This window comes from Eubalaena glacialis, chromosome 10 (assembly GCF_028564815.1).
Source record: "Eubalaena glacialis isolate mEubGla1 chromosome 10, mEubGla1.1.hap2.+ XY, whole genome shotgun sequence".
NCBI lineage: Eukaryota > Metazoa > Chordata > Mammalia > Artiodactyla > Balaenidae > Eubalaena > Eubalaena glacialis.
Window position 1 is genome coordinate 114,861,553 of NC_083725.1, and position 13,735 is coordinate 114,875,287.

General features: G+C 55.2%; 1 protein-coding gene across 7 annotated transcripts in view; it reads right to left on the reverse strand.

Annotated features, from left to right (window-relative positions):
- The window catches only part of NRXN2 (neurexin 2), a 99,604-nt gene extending 86,089 nt beyond the window's left edge, over positions 1 to 13,515 (reverse strand). For all 7 annotated transcript variants that reach the window (XM_061203563.1, XM_061203566.1, XM_061203567.1 and 4 more), the window contains exons 1-2: positions 12,786 to 13,515; positions 1,765 to 1,782 (exon numbers count right to left, since the gene is read on the reverse strand). In XM_061203563.1, the coding sequence (XP_061059546.1) occupies positions 1,765 to 1,782; positions 12,786 to 13,515 (748 nt within the window). The remainder of the gene's footprint in view (positions 1 to 1,764; positions 1,783 to 12,785) is intronic.
- Positions 13,516 to 13,735: the final 220 nt, after the last annotated feature.

Here is a 13,735-nt window from a genome sequence, read left to right on the forward strand (position 1 = left end):
GTTTCTTCTCTTGGGCTGGCCTTTTCCCCCTCCCCATTTCTCCCCTTTCTGCCCCTCCCTCCACTGTGTCCTTCCTCTTCCCGCCTCTGCTTACCCCCTCTCCTTCCTCTTGTCTGTCTGCCCCCTGCTCCCTCCCCCCGAGCCCCTTTCCTCCACCCTTTTCCCCTCTCTTTCTCCTCCATCTCTCCCTTTGTTCAGGAGGAGACATGACATCAAGAGCAAGTAAAAGTCACATCAGCACTAAATCTTATCTCCAGCCCTCAGAAGGCTGCGTCCACACAGACACGCAGACTCTCTCTCGCACACACACAGAGGTAAACACTGACACACGGAGAGGCAGACACAGACAGGACAGATGCAGACACAGATGCAGACGCTCCTACAGAGGCACACGGAGATGTGGGCCACGCCACAGAAGACACGATGCTGGAGGGGCACACACCTCCACACACACTCAGACACGATGTACACAGGCATACGTGTACAGACGTGCACAAAGACACCCAGACACAACAGAGCAGCGGAGCTGTGTGAACAGTGTGCATACAGATTCACACACACGCACACACACACACACACACGCACACACACGGGTGTCTGCCCAGAGGGATCGGGAGACCTGAGGGCACCCAAGGAGAAGGGACATTAGAGAGAGAGACAAGCCAAACCATGGACACCACCAGGGAAAGTGGATTCCAGCCCCTTCTTTCCTTCCCCGGACTCCTGCATCCAGGGCAGGGCCAGGCCCGGGGAGCTCCCAGGCTGGGGCTGCACACGTGCTTCCCACACCCGCTACTCCAAGAAGAAAGTGTGGGGCAGGTTTGGTGACTGGGGTCCTATCTCCCTCCCAGCCCGCTGCATGCCCCCCCTGTGTGGGCCACATGAGCTCCCCTGCAGCCCAGCTGTCAAGCCGGGACCATTCAACCCAGTCTTCCCTCCCTGACGTGGTCCACCTCGAAGAAGGAAAAGAAACAGGGAAAAGCACGGTGAGAGAAGGTTCAGACAGGAACACAGAGAGAGCCTGGGGAAGGACAGAAACAAAGAGAGAGGTCCAGGGACAGAACCCTGGAGAAAAAGAGAGGCAAAGACAAAAACCAGAAAGAGAGAGAAGGCAAACGAAGCAGAAGACAGGGAAAGAATGGACAGAGACCCCGAAGCGAGGCACGTTCCCCACGCTTCCCCGGGCCTGGGCTGAAGGAAGAAGCAGACCACCCCTACCTACCTAGGCCAGCCCGTGGGACAGGGGACAGGGGACTACAAGTGTGTCAAAGAGGAGCAGCTGCCACCCAGCCCACATCCCCTGACCCAGGGACCCGACCCCCCTGCCTCTGCCTGCGCTCTTCAGACCCCGGAGCGGATTCTACCCAAGCACCACCCCCGGCCACACCCCAACCCCTGGCAGCATGGCCTTTCTAAGCTTCCTCAGCTGGGCTGGGCAAAAACCCATCTCCTCAATCATTTCTGGACACTTCTGAATGCTCCAGCCCCCTCCCTCCAGCTCCACCCCCAGTCTGGTCTCCTCCCAGGAAAGAAGAAAGGCCGGTGGGCAGACGTGCTGAAGACAGGCAATGGAGGGACCCGCCTCTACCAGGCAGTTCTCCCCAGCAAACCAGAAAGAGGGACCAGGTGAGAGGCGGGCCGAGGCAGCCAAGAGGACACCCAGACATCCTTCCCCGGGGGGCCCCACATGTGGGCAGGGGAGGGAACCACCAGGCCCCCCCGGCGATTGATCTGCCACCCCAGTGACCGAGAGGTATCACTCACCTTCCATGGGGTGCTCCTCTGCAGGCCGGCGAGGTTCAGGAAGGGGGATGCAGAAAGAGAGAAAAAAAGGAGGACGGTTAGCAAGGGTACCAAGGACAGGGCTCCAAGGGGAGTGATGGAAGGTGGGTCCAAGTTCCCCTAGCCCGCCCAGGCCCGGACACAAGCCACCCAACCAGGAAGGCCCTGCAGGGATGAGACAGAGCCTCACACACAGGGTCACACAGTCCAAGGGGACATGAGCCTCGAGTTACACTTCAGGAAACTGAGGCCCAGGACAGGGAGGTAACCGCTCAAGGTCACATGGGAAATCAGAGGCAGAGCCAGGAGCAGCAGTCAGGCGTCCAGACTCCCCCAGCACGCTCCCCCGACCCCCGCACTCCATCGCGTCTCAGAGACAGATGGGGACACGCTCATGCCGGGCTCACCCTCAGTGACACACTGACACACATAGGCACTTAATGATGCAGAGACATGCATAATCTCTCACACGACTCACACCTGAAGCCTGTGCACACTCGGGCCCAAGCACTCCCCACCGCCACCCTGTCGGGGGAGAAAAGTCAGCGTACTCAGAAAACACAGTTTCTGCCTCCAAGTGCCGTGTGACTCCCATCCCAGGCGCCCAGCCTCTCTGAGCCCCCAGTACCTCCTCTGCAAAAACGAGACGGGTGGGCTAGAGCCCCTCTGAGGGCCCTTCTGGCTCTGGTTCTGTGATTCTGGGGTAAATGCCTCCTCAACAGCTGGGTGTGGCAAAGGGCCCCCAGGCCGGACGGGCCACTTCAGGGGGCCAGACCGGGCCCATCCCTCTGTCGTGCCACAGCCTTTGGGCAGTCAGCCCTCACCTCTCAGGGGCCTGCCTGGGCCTGTCCCTGGGGCTCACCAAAGAGATCAAGAAAGAAGGAAGGAAGGGAGGAGAGAGGCAGTTCCTTCAACTAAGCTCAAGCAGGCTGGGCTCCGGCCTGCTCTATAAGAGGGCCAAGAAGCCCCCTCTGCAAACATTTCTGACCTGCCCACCTACGGAGAGCCTTTAGAGGAGGCAACAGGGGGAAAAGGAAGAGCACAACCTACAAACAAACAGACCCATTGGGCAAACACACACGCACGCAAGCACACGTATGTGGACCCGGGATACACACGTGTACACGCAAACAGCTGTTCAGGACACACTCACGCCCGTGTGCACACACCATCTCCTACCTCCAGCCTCACTTTGTGTTCTGTTCTCATCCGCTCTTAGGGGGTTAGCTAAACTCCAGAAACACACACTGTCATTTGTCACACCTTATAGCACGCCCACAATACACACACACAGGCTGAATGCAGAATCAATCCGCGCGCTGTGACCTAATACGTCATATGAGATGCACACGCCACACCACCCCACACGCCCTCCAGTGGCTAGAGACACACACCCCAGGAGGAGCACAGCCCCCTTTTGCTATCTATCCATCTATCAGTCTCCTGTTTTCTAAACTTACACACACAAGCCTTTACATATCCACGTGTGTTACAAACACACTTCTATACAACACAGAGCTTCTTTTACCTGACAGCTGCATCCCCCAAAAGCCGTGTATACACTGATGCCCTTAAATAAACTGAATCACGTGACATTTATGGTGGGGAGGGCAGCTGGCTAGGAAGGGACCCTCGGGAAAACCCTTGGACTCTCGAGAGGAGCCCTGTGTCCGGATCTCTGTCGCAGTGTGCTGGGGCCCTGGTTGGTCAGCACACTCATGTCTCCAGCTCCTGCACAAACAAGGAGGCACATCACCCGACATGGCAGGGATTTCAAACCCTATTCCCACCTGCCACAAATGTGGGCCGTGCTATGCTCAGGAAGGTCAGACGACCAAGTACAGCCTGCTGCCTGCGTGAGTCTCCCCTCTCCTGGCTTCGCAGAGAGGCCCCTGGGGACTCACTGGCCTCTCTTTCTCGGCTGCCCTTCGCTTTCTGCTGATTCACCTGTGCCCCTCACCTGCCATCACGGGCCCCTCCAGGCTCAGCCCCAGGCCCTCCACACTCCTCTCTCTTCTCCCGCCCTCCTCCATGAGAGTGCACTTTCGTGGCTAAGGGACCCCCAAACCTGTATCTTCATCCGTGGCCTCTTCCCTGGGGGCCAGTCCTGCACCCCCAGCCGTGCGCTCTGCGATCACTCAGCTCCTGACACCCAGACCACCACTAAAGCCGCGTTTGACATCTCCACCCGCTGCAACAAAGCTCCCGTTTCCCTGCCTTCAGCAAAGGCACCGCTTTCCACCAGCGCTTCTTGAACACCCAGCATGTGCCCCACACTCTGCCAGGCTCCAGGGAGGCCCAGAGTTAGCCACGTGCCAGACACCGTACAGACCCTCAATGTGCGTTGTCCACATCAGCTTCCCAGCAACCCCCACAAGCTTGGTGTGTTACCTACCTCCTTTGCAAAGAAAAGGACACTTGCCCAGGGGCACAAAATCACCTCTGCCTTTGTCCACTGCGCTCCTAGGTCATCAGAGCCCCCATGCTCACCCCTGACCCCCGGTTTCCTTCATTAGCCTCCTGCTGTTTGGTCCCCCGGCCCATGCCCAGCCTCGCTCTTGGGCACATGTACCAGATACACCTGACTAAGTACTGCCATGATCAACACACATGCACAAGCACACACACATGGTCAGAACTTTTCAGTAGCTTGGGTACAAACCTCTCTTCTGTGCTCCCGATCTGCCTTCAGAGAAGCTTGACCTGAGTGTCTCATGGGCTGAATGTCCTCATGTCCAAGATGGACCTCAAAACCCTTGCCCCTGCAAGCCCGTTCCTCCTGCCTGCACTCCCGGATCAGGTCAGACACCCAGAAATCAGCCTTGCTCTTTTCTTTTTCACACCAATCACCAGGTCCTATCAGTTCCAACCTGTAAAACTCTAAAAGCTCGACTCGCCTCCTAGAAACACTTTTCATCCCTCCCTCACCATCAGCACGGCCCCAAGGCCAGACCCTCATCAGATCCTCGCCTCGGAACACTGATAAGCCTCTTAAAGGGCCTCCCCCTCCAGCCAGTCTTTTTATCCCGGAAGTCACAGTCCAAGCACCGCCAGAGTGGTCCAACTGAGTCACGACCCTGCTTAGAACTCTTCAAGGCTTCCCAGGGCCCACAGGATCAAGTCCAATCTTCCCAGGAAAGTCCATTTGGGTTTGACCATGCCTCCCTCCAACCTCCTTTCTTGCGACAGTCCGGGCTTCAGCCACACCCAATTTCTCCCCCTTTCCCTACTATGCCACGTCTCTGCACATACTATTCCCTCGGCTTGAAACACCCTTCCCCATCCTCATTCCTCTCACCCTCAGCTGCCTGAGAAAGTCGACTCCTGCTTTCAGACCAAGTCAGTATACATCCGTCTGTGTTCTGAACTGACCTCCTAGCCATCCTTCTTTTGTGCCAGTTCTCGATATGTAGCTCGGGTTGTTATTTCACTTATCGCATCTCTATTGCGATTGTGTTTCCACGTCTGCTTCCTGGCTGGACAGTGAGATCTCCAAGAGGAAGGACAACGTCTCATTCATGTCTCTATATCCAGCTGCTTACACAGTTCCTGGCTCAGAAAAAGGCATGCCTGTGTTTGTTGAATGAATGAAAAATAAGAAGTGAACACTTCTCACTTACCCAGCACTTCAAATGTGCCTGGCTCTTTCCGTGCCTCGTTTCCCTGCTACCTCATCAACAGATACTACTATTACTCCCTTGCAAAGATGGGGAAATCAAGGCTCAGAAAGTGGAAGAAACTTACCCAAGGTCACACTGGTGGTGAGGGACAGAGTCAATATCTGAACCAAATCTGTCTGGCTTTAAAAGTTTCGATGGGCTGCATTCTTGGCCTGAAGTTCAGGACTTCTAGAAGCTGGCTTTAATCTACAGTTCTGATTTTATTTCCCATAAAGCACAACCATCTTGGTCTGATACACTCGACTCACACCCTCTGGACTCCTCATTTAGACCATTTTCCTGGCGGGGAAACCCTGGTCTTTCCTTTACCTCCACAAATCTCACTCAGTCATCCTTCAAGATCTAGCCAAGTCCCACCTCCTCCTTGAAGCCTTCTCTGACCACGAGGGTTAATAATCATAGTAGCATTTATTGATCACTTAAGAATAGTGCCTGGCACATCGTAAAGGATTTCCATGTATTAACTCATTTAGTCCTACAACAACACATGACCTCCATTTTACAGAGTAGGACATTGAAGAACAATCCAGTTCAGCAAACTGTCCAAGTTCACACAGCTAGCAAGTAGCAAAGCCGGGATTAAACCCATCAGCCCATGCTCTTAACCATTCTGCCACAGGAGGAGGCTTTCCTTGGGAGCATCTATCTCACCTCTGGGATCTTACAGCAGTCGCTCTCTGCACAGCTCTCTCTCGAGCTGTCCATCCCATTCTGCCTAGAGCCGTCTCCAACAGCAGAAACTGTCAGGACCACAGGTATTAGATGTTAGAGCTGACAGAGTGATTCCACATATGTGACTTCATTTACTCAACTTTCATACACACAGGTCTTGAGTGCCTCCCCACAGGGCATAAATGGCATTGTCTTGGCTAACATGAACTGGGGATTCCAGCAGATTCATCATCAAGGACAGGGATGAAGACCAGAACCAAAGAAAAGAAACAGTTCTGAGCAGCCAAAACCGACATGATAACAGTTATGCATTAAAAACTGTTATTTTCTCATAGGAGAGCCTCTCAGACCCAACCCAGAATCCACTCCCTCTTAGCGACATACAATTCTAACATGCTGGGAATGCTGATTTCCAAGTTCACAGAGAGAGAGAGAGAGGGATATGGATTGTTACCTGACAACTCCTCCTCAGGGCAGAGGTGGAAAAACTAGAAAAAGCTAACATAAGAACTCAAAAGTCAGGCATCATTTCAGGCAGGGACAAACCTCAACAAAGGAACCACTGTGTGACAGTCCGGTGCAATACCTGAGGGGAATAGCGACATCCTGAGTCATCCGGAAAAGGTTAAATCACATTCCAAATATGCTTAGGGAGGCAGAGAGGTGTGCAACATATTTTTAAAAGATTTCCATCTGAAATGTTCTAAACGCTAGTGAGCTGTGTATTTTAATGGGATAATGCCCCACTTTCCAGGGTGAGTTCCTCCCCGCGGGCTCCGGAAGCCTGAGAGTTTCCTGATCGATTTCCACTGCCCTCTCTCACTGCTGGGATGACAAATACGGGAACACCCTCAACACATAGTGGCTGAAAGGAGAAGCTGTGGCCCAAGGAATCTGGGGTGGTTGCTGGTTTCTAATGAAACACTGTCCCTAGGCACCTCCAGTAAGCCAAATGCAGGTCATCCACGGACACAGCTGACTGATTGACTCTCCTCTTCGGAGGCAGTGTGGAGAAGGTGGGGGGCCCCGGAGTCAGCTCGGTTCAGATCCCAGCTCTTACATCTCACGGGGTGGTCATGCCTTCAAGGCACCCAGCAAATGCCCACTCGCTGTGAGGCCCCGCTCTCTCCTCCCTTGACTGTGTGATCCGATTTACTTTTTGTTCTAACTGCTCCTTCCCTGAGTCTGCGGCCACTCCTCTCCCTCCTCCTCCCAAATGAGCCCCCCTGAAGTCTCTTCACCTTCTCCTTGGCCACTTCATCTGATCCCAAAGCTTCAAATACTCTCTCTCCACACACGTGGCTCCCAGATCTCTACCTGCAGCCCCACCTTCAACTCAAAGCTCTGGTCTCACACTTCCAACTGTCTGGACGCCTCTGTCCGGGAACACCAAGACAGGTGCATGATCTGTGGCTCAAACCTGCTCTCCGTCCCAACTTCTCCCTCCCCCCAACTCCCACCGCCATCCTTCCGAGCAAGCAAACCTGAAACCTCATCACCTCTGCCCCTCCACGTGGGAAAGGCAGAGTCCTACAGCTTCAGTCTCAGCAGCAGCTCTCAGCTACTGTTGCTGCTACTGCCACCACTGCCGCCACCACCCTTCCTTGCCAGTCCCCAAGACAGCCGAGGGTCAGGGCCCCAGTGTCCCTTTCCTGAACCATCTCCCACTGACCCCTCCACCGCAGGACTCTGCCCTCCATATTCCATTCTACTCTTCACTCCCAGCTTCCAAAACACAGTTCTTCTTATTCACGTGCCTGCTTAAAATTCTTTTGTGGCTCCATTTACCAATACTCTATACACAGCATCCAATAAATGTTAGGTGAATGATTTAAGTCAAAATTCCAAGACCTGGGGAATCCCCTGGTGGTCCACTGGTTATAACTCCGTGCTTTCACTGCCAGGGGCCCAGGTTCGATCCCTGGTTGAGGAACTAAGATCCCACAAGCCTCATGGCACGCCCCCAAAAAAGAAAAACTCCAAGACCTGGCCTCATCCTGCTTCTCCTGCTATAGATTCCACTGTTTTCCCTGTACTCCTTGGTGCCCCTCTAAGGACATGATGTACATTTCCCTCTTCCACGCCTTTGTCCTCACTAGTTCCATTGCTTAGCGTGACCTCCCCACACCAAGTTTACTGATCAACATTCAAGGCCAATCTTAAATAGAATGCCTTTTATTATTAATCCCCCGACTTGTAAATTCACCCCTTCTTCAAAACCCCAAGAGCACTCTGCTTATAATAACAACTACCATTTACACCACTAATTATGTACCAGACACTCATTTCATTCCCAAAACAAACCTGTGAGATAAGCATGCTTATCCCCATTTTACAGGTCAGGAAAAAGTAGTCTGAAGGTTAGTACTCATCTGACTCACAGGCCGAGTGAGTAGAGAAATCAGATTTAAACCCAGATCTGAGCCTCAGAAGACTATGCTTTAATCACTAAGCTACACTGCCTCACTGCATCTCTTTGCATCTTACTGCATATGCCATGCTGGTCTTTTGTGATTATTTATTGAGCACTTTCTATGTGCCGGCACTATTCTAAGCACTTTATATGAATTAGCCAATTTAATTTCCATAACAACTCTGTAACGTAGGTACTATTACTGCCCCTATTTTACAGATAAGGAAACCAGGGCAGAGAGGGCTTAAGTCCAACGTCACTGCCCAGACAGCCAGACTACAGCATCTGTGCTCTTAACCACACCCTGGACTGCTTTTTTATCTGCTCCCCCAATTAAGCAGGCAACTCCCTGAGCAGTGTCTTCTTCATGTCTGACTCACCTTCAGCCCCCAACACAAGGCTTATCACCAAGGAGGACTTGACAACAATCTGTTGAATTAAATTGCCAACAAACCTACAAAATATGAGACCCATGCGTCTATCTCCCTGCCAACACAGGCATTACCACTGGTTTCATTTCTCCCCCAAGCGAGGTACACACCTGACATTCCATCGTATACATCTACATCCCCACTCCACTCGAGGTATCCCACACACACCTGCACACTCTTCTTCCTTGATCACTTTTCAGCCCTTTCTCCCCACACATGAGTGACACGAGGCGGAGTTCACATGTAAACCAATGCAAAATCCCAGTCTACTTGATCCCCACTTTGGCAGACAGTCAGCAGCAGTACACACACTCAGTGACTCATGCTTAGCTCTGTCTTCAATCACCTGTGGCCAGAGCCCCAGAGAAAAGAAACAGATTTCCTAGCATGGAGGTTCTCAGTCAGCGGGTAGGCCCAGACCCAGGAAGGCATCGGCAGGGCAGGGGCCGGGGGGGGTGGGGGGGGGGGTGGGGGGGCGTGGTCCAAAGGATCCACAAATCCATATGCACACCAAATATCTGAAGGCAGATTGGCATGTCTTGCATATAAAGCTAAAACTATTTTTCCTAATGTATATTTGATTAACCACAATGGCAAATATAACATCAGAGCCATCTAAAAGCTTTCCTGAATGCATAGTAGCCTTGAGTCATATGTTTTCACAATAAACAGATATAAAAATAACTACTATTTGGAAGGGGTACTGTGAATTACTGACTTTCAGAAATGTCCTCAATCTCAGAAAAAGTTGTGAACCACTCAAAGCAGATAATAATGAAGTAAATGTAACTTCCAGGGAAGCTTGAAGACTCTGGCCCTCATCTGGAGCCAGACCTGTTCCCCTTAAAAATCTTCCAACCCTAACCCCAACACCCAAGGGTGGAAGCTCATTCCTGTCCTCCCTGGCTGGATGGGAATGTACTAGAAGAAGTGTAATGAGCACAGGATATTACAAAAGCTGCCCAGGAAATAAGGAACAAACATAAGGGGAGGGAATGAGGTCATGGGTGGGGAGGAGAATCAGTAGAGTTGTCACTGTGCCTGTCATCGCCAGATGTAATCAGTGTTTATCAGTGTTTATAGCCACCACGGCCACCTACAACATATATCTGAAAATACACACATACATCGTTTCATATACACATACAGCCTTACCCCAAGCCTTTATTCTATCAAATATTTGTTAATATCTCTTCAGTCATTCCACAGATCTTTATCAAACACTCACAAAGTGCCAGGTACTACATTAGGTGCAGGGAACTCAGAGATGAATATCCCTCCTTTTTTATCATAGACAAAGCACAATTCCCTCCACAGATGTCTCACACACACACACACACACACACACACACACACACACAGTGGGTCAGATACGCAACTGCCTCTCACAGCTCCAACACAGCTGCCACAAACATTCAACTGATACACATCCAGCACATATACACATGATACAGCCATCCCTGTCACACACAGGGACCCAAACACATCTCAGACACACAACCACACAATGCGCGTTCAGAAGCGCACATCTTGTATGGCTTACTGGGAGCCTCTGGCCGATGAATCCTTTCAGGGAATTAATACAAAGGCTCTGGTTGACCAGGGGGCCTCTGGCTGCATTTTTCATACACCCAGGCCAATTCTGCCACAGTGAGACCATGGACCAGCAGCCTCTCTGTAGCTCACATTTACCTTCCATCAAGTTAGAAGGGTGGTTCATCCTACTTTCTTAGGAAGGCTTGGAGGGGAGGGGTCATAGGGACCAGAGAATCAAGTTAAAGGTCATGAAAGATTCCTCATGAAGTCCAGGTGTCTTACTGACGTCTCACATGAAAACGCACGCACGTGGATACCTACACAAGCACCCGCATCCTTACACTTGTGTACTACTCACTCTACTAGGCACAGGACTTCTATGTGCAAACACTACTTTTCAAACAGACCATTCACACGTAACATACACACTGCCAGACTCACGCACCACTGCGTGCAAGCAAACACGCACAGACACACAATTTCACAGTTTCGGGAGCACCTGCACTCTTTGGAGAAAAGGTGAGAAGGTGTCAGATTAACTTAATACACATAGTTCCTGAAGATACATCACCCAACCTTGTACAAACAACTCCCAAGAGCCATCCAAAACCTTCCTTATATATTCCTCTACCACAACTGCAGATACATAATCAAAATACAGACTTCGCAAGCCCAGAGCCACACCTGCAGATATGGCTCCTCCCATGGCTGTAGGCAGGTCCCAGCCAGTAGGACACCAGCCCCAAAGCAGTCCCAGGGCCGTGCTGGTCTGTGGGCACACACACTCCTCAAAGACCCTACCTCTTGAGGGCAGACACACACGCAACTGGTAAGTACTGCAGCTTCTAGAGGTGCTGGGGGAGAGGAACGCTCATCTGTCTGCACACATCTGCTAGAAAACGGCTGCCACAGACCAGGAGATGCACGTGCCCCGTCCCCAAACTGATGGGGAACCTCTCCCCGACTCCCCAGCCGGACCAAAGTAAACCAGGGGCCTCGAAATCCCTCCTTCCCCCACCCCCTCTAAAACCACAGCCCACCCCAGGCCTGGCGCCGCCCTCGACCTTGTCCCCTCACTTCGCCCACTGCAGCCTCTTGCAGCCCGGGAGCCTGCGGAACATCTCCCTCCCTTAACCTCCTTTTCAAGTCCCAGTTCCACATCCAATTCCATATTCCAGAGTCCTCACCACCCCTCTCCAGCCCTCCAGTCACCCTTACAAACCCCACGCTCGCGAGGGCTCCAGTGTTTAAAACAGAGGCCTCCACTTCCAGTTTCTCACCCGGGAGAGACGACCAGCCGTTTTTTTTGCCCGTCAACAAAACCAGCAACTCTAGTCACGAGCCTGAGAGGCCGCAGCCACCCTGTCCCTCGGGCTTCCTTCACTCTCAGAACACTCGGTTCCCGCCCTCCTGGCGCGTGCAGTCACCCTGGCGAACCCCACTCGCCCTCATCTGCCCTCGCACGCGCCGCCCTGCCCTTCTCGCCGCGCCCACCGCCCTCCGTCCGGGGCCCTCATCCTCTGGTCCAGTCCCGGCCTCTCAGACAGTACTTCCCGCCCACGCGCTGACCCTCAGACCGCGGCCCCGCCCTCCTGGGCCGACCACGCCCCCGCCTCCTAGGCCCCGCCCGCACCGACCCCACCCACGGCCCTCGCAGGCCCCGCCCCCCCCGTGCGGACCCTCTCCTTCACAGCCCTACACAGCTCCCAGCGGTACAAGCCCCACACACCGTCTTCAGGACTCCTTCACAGGACTCCCACCGTCCCCGCCCACAAGGCCCCACCCACTGCATCACATAGGCCCCGCCCGCACAGATCACATCCACCAGCCCTCACGGGCGCCTCACAGTCAGTCAGCCACCCGCTCCACACGCCCTCAAGGGCCGGCCCTCATCCTCTCGCTAGTTGGACCTGACTACACAGTCCTACCCACAGGTCGCCACGGGACCTTCACTAGGGGACAGGGAGAGGGGCACTGGATGGGCTCACGAGGCCGCGCCCACACTGGCCACGCCCACAGGGACCCGCAGGCCGCCCACGCCCACGCCAAACCTCAGCACCCCGCAGCTCCTGCAGCTCACTGGCTGACCGTGCGCACCCTCTCTTTGGGACAGGCGTCCTCACACGCCCCTCCCAACTCGCGTGCTGGTACACACTCTCACTCGCCCCCGTGCCTGAGCCCGCGGGCCGCAGGCGCCCCTACAGGCCCAGACAACTCTCCCGCCCCTCACTCCGCGCCCAGGCGCCCAGCGGCGGCTCCCCCCAGGCTCACCTTCGCTGCAGAACTTGCCGCCGAAGCCCGTGTGGCTGCAGTCGCAGCCCACCTCGCCGGGAGCCAGCATGGTGCAGAGGCCGCCGTTGGCACAGGGGTTGCGCGCTGGCGCGCACAGCGGGTCGGCTGCGGCGCCGCGCAGGCCCTGGCTGCCCAGCAGCGCGGGGGGCCGCTCGCCCAGCTTCAGGTTGGCCAGGAGGCCGCTGAAGGGCGGCTCGTACTTGACGGTGCTGAGCGTGAGCGCCGAGAGTCGCACGTCGGGTGGGATGCCTCCCACGAACAGGTCGCTGGCCACCTGCATCTCGCGCCGCTTCGAGCGCACCTCGGCGGCGCGGGCCTCGCCGTCCACCGCCAGGGCCGTGCGGCGCGCGTCGCGGGTCAGCAGCACCATGTGCCAGCGGTCGTCGGCCACCAGCGTGTCCAGCTGCAGCGTGGCGGGCTCGGCGCACGAGAGCGTGAAGCGCAACCGCAGGCGCCCTTCCACCAGCAGCAGCTCCAGGAAGTCGCAGTCGCCGCCGTCGTCCAGGTAGAGCAGCAGCGCGCGAGTAGCGTTGGTGCGCACGCTGAAGCTGAGCTCGCCGCTGCTCGCCGCTCCGGCCCAGCGCGCGTAGCGCGCCCACTGCCCGGGGCCGCCGCCGAACTCCAGGCCGCCCGCACCCGCCGCCGCCAGCAGCAGCAGCAGCAGCAGCAGCGGCAGCGACGGCGGCCGCCACGGGTTCCCGGGCGCCATGCCTCCGGCGGCCCCGGCCCCGCCCGGCCCCCGGCCCCGCTCAGGCTTCACAGCCGCCGGCGCATGGGGCGGGGAGGGGGCCGGGCGCCCCCCGCGCCGAGCGGGGCTCCTTCGCCGGCTCACAGTGCCATGGGCCCGGCCGCAGGGCGAGGCGAGCAGAGGCCCAGGTGCCGGCTTCCACGGACGGAGGCGGAGGCAGAGGCGCCCCTCCCCCGCTGCG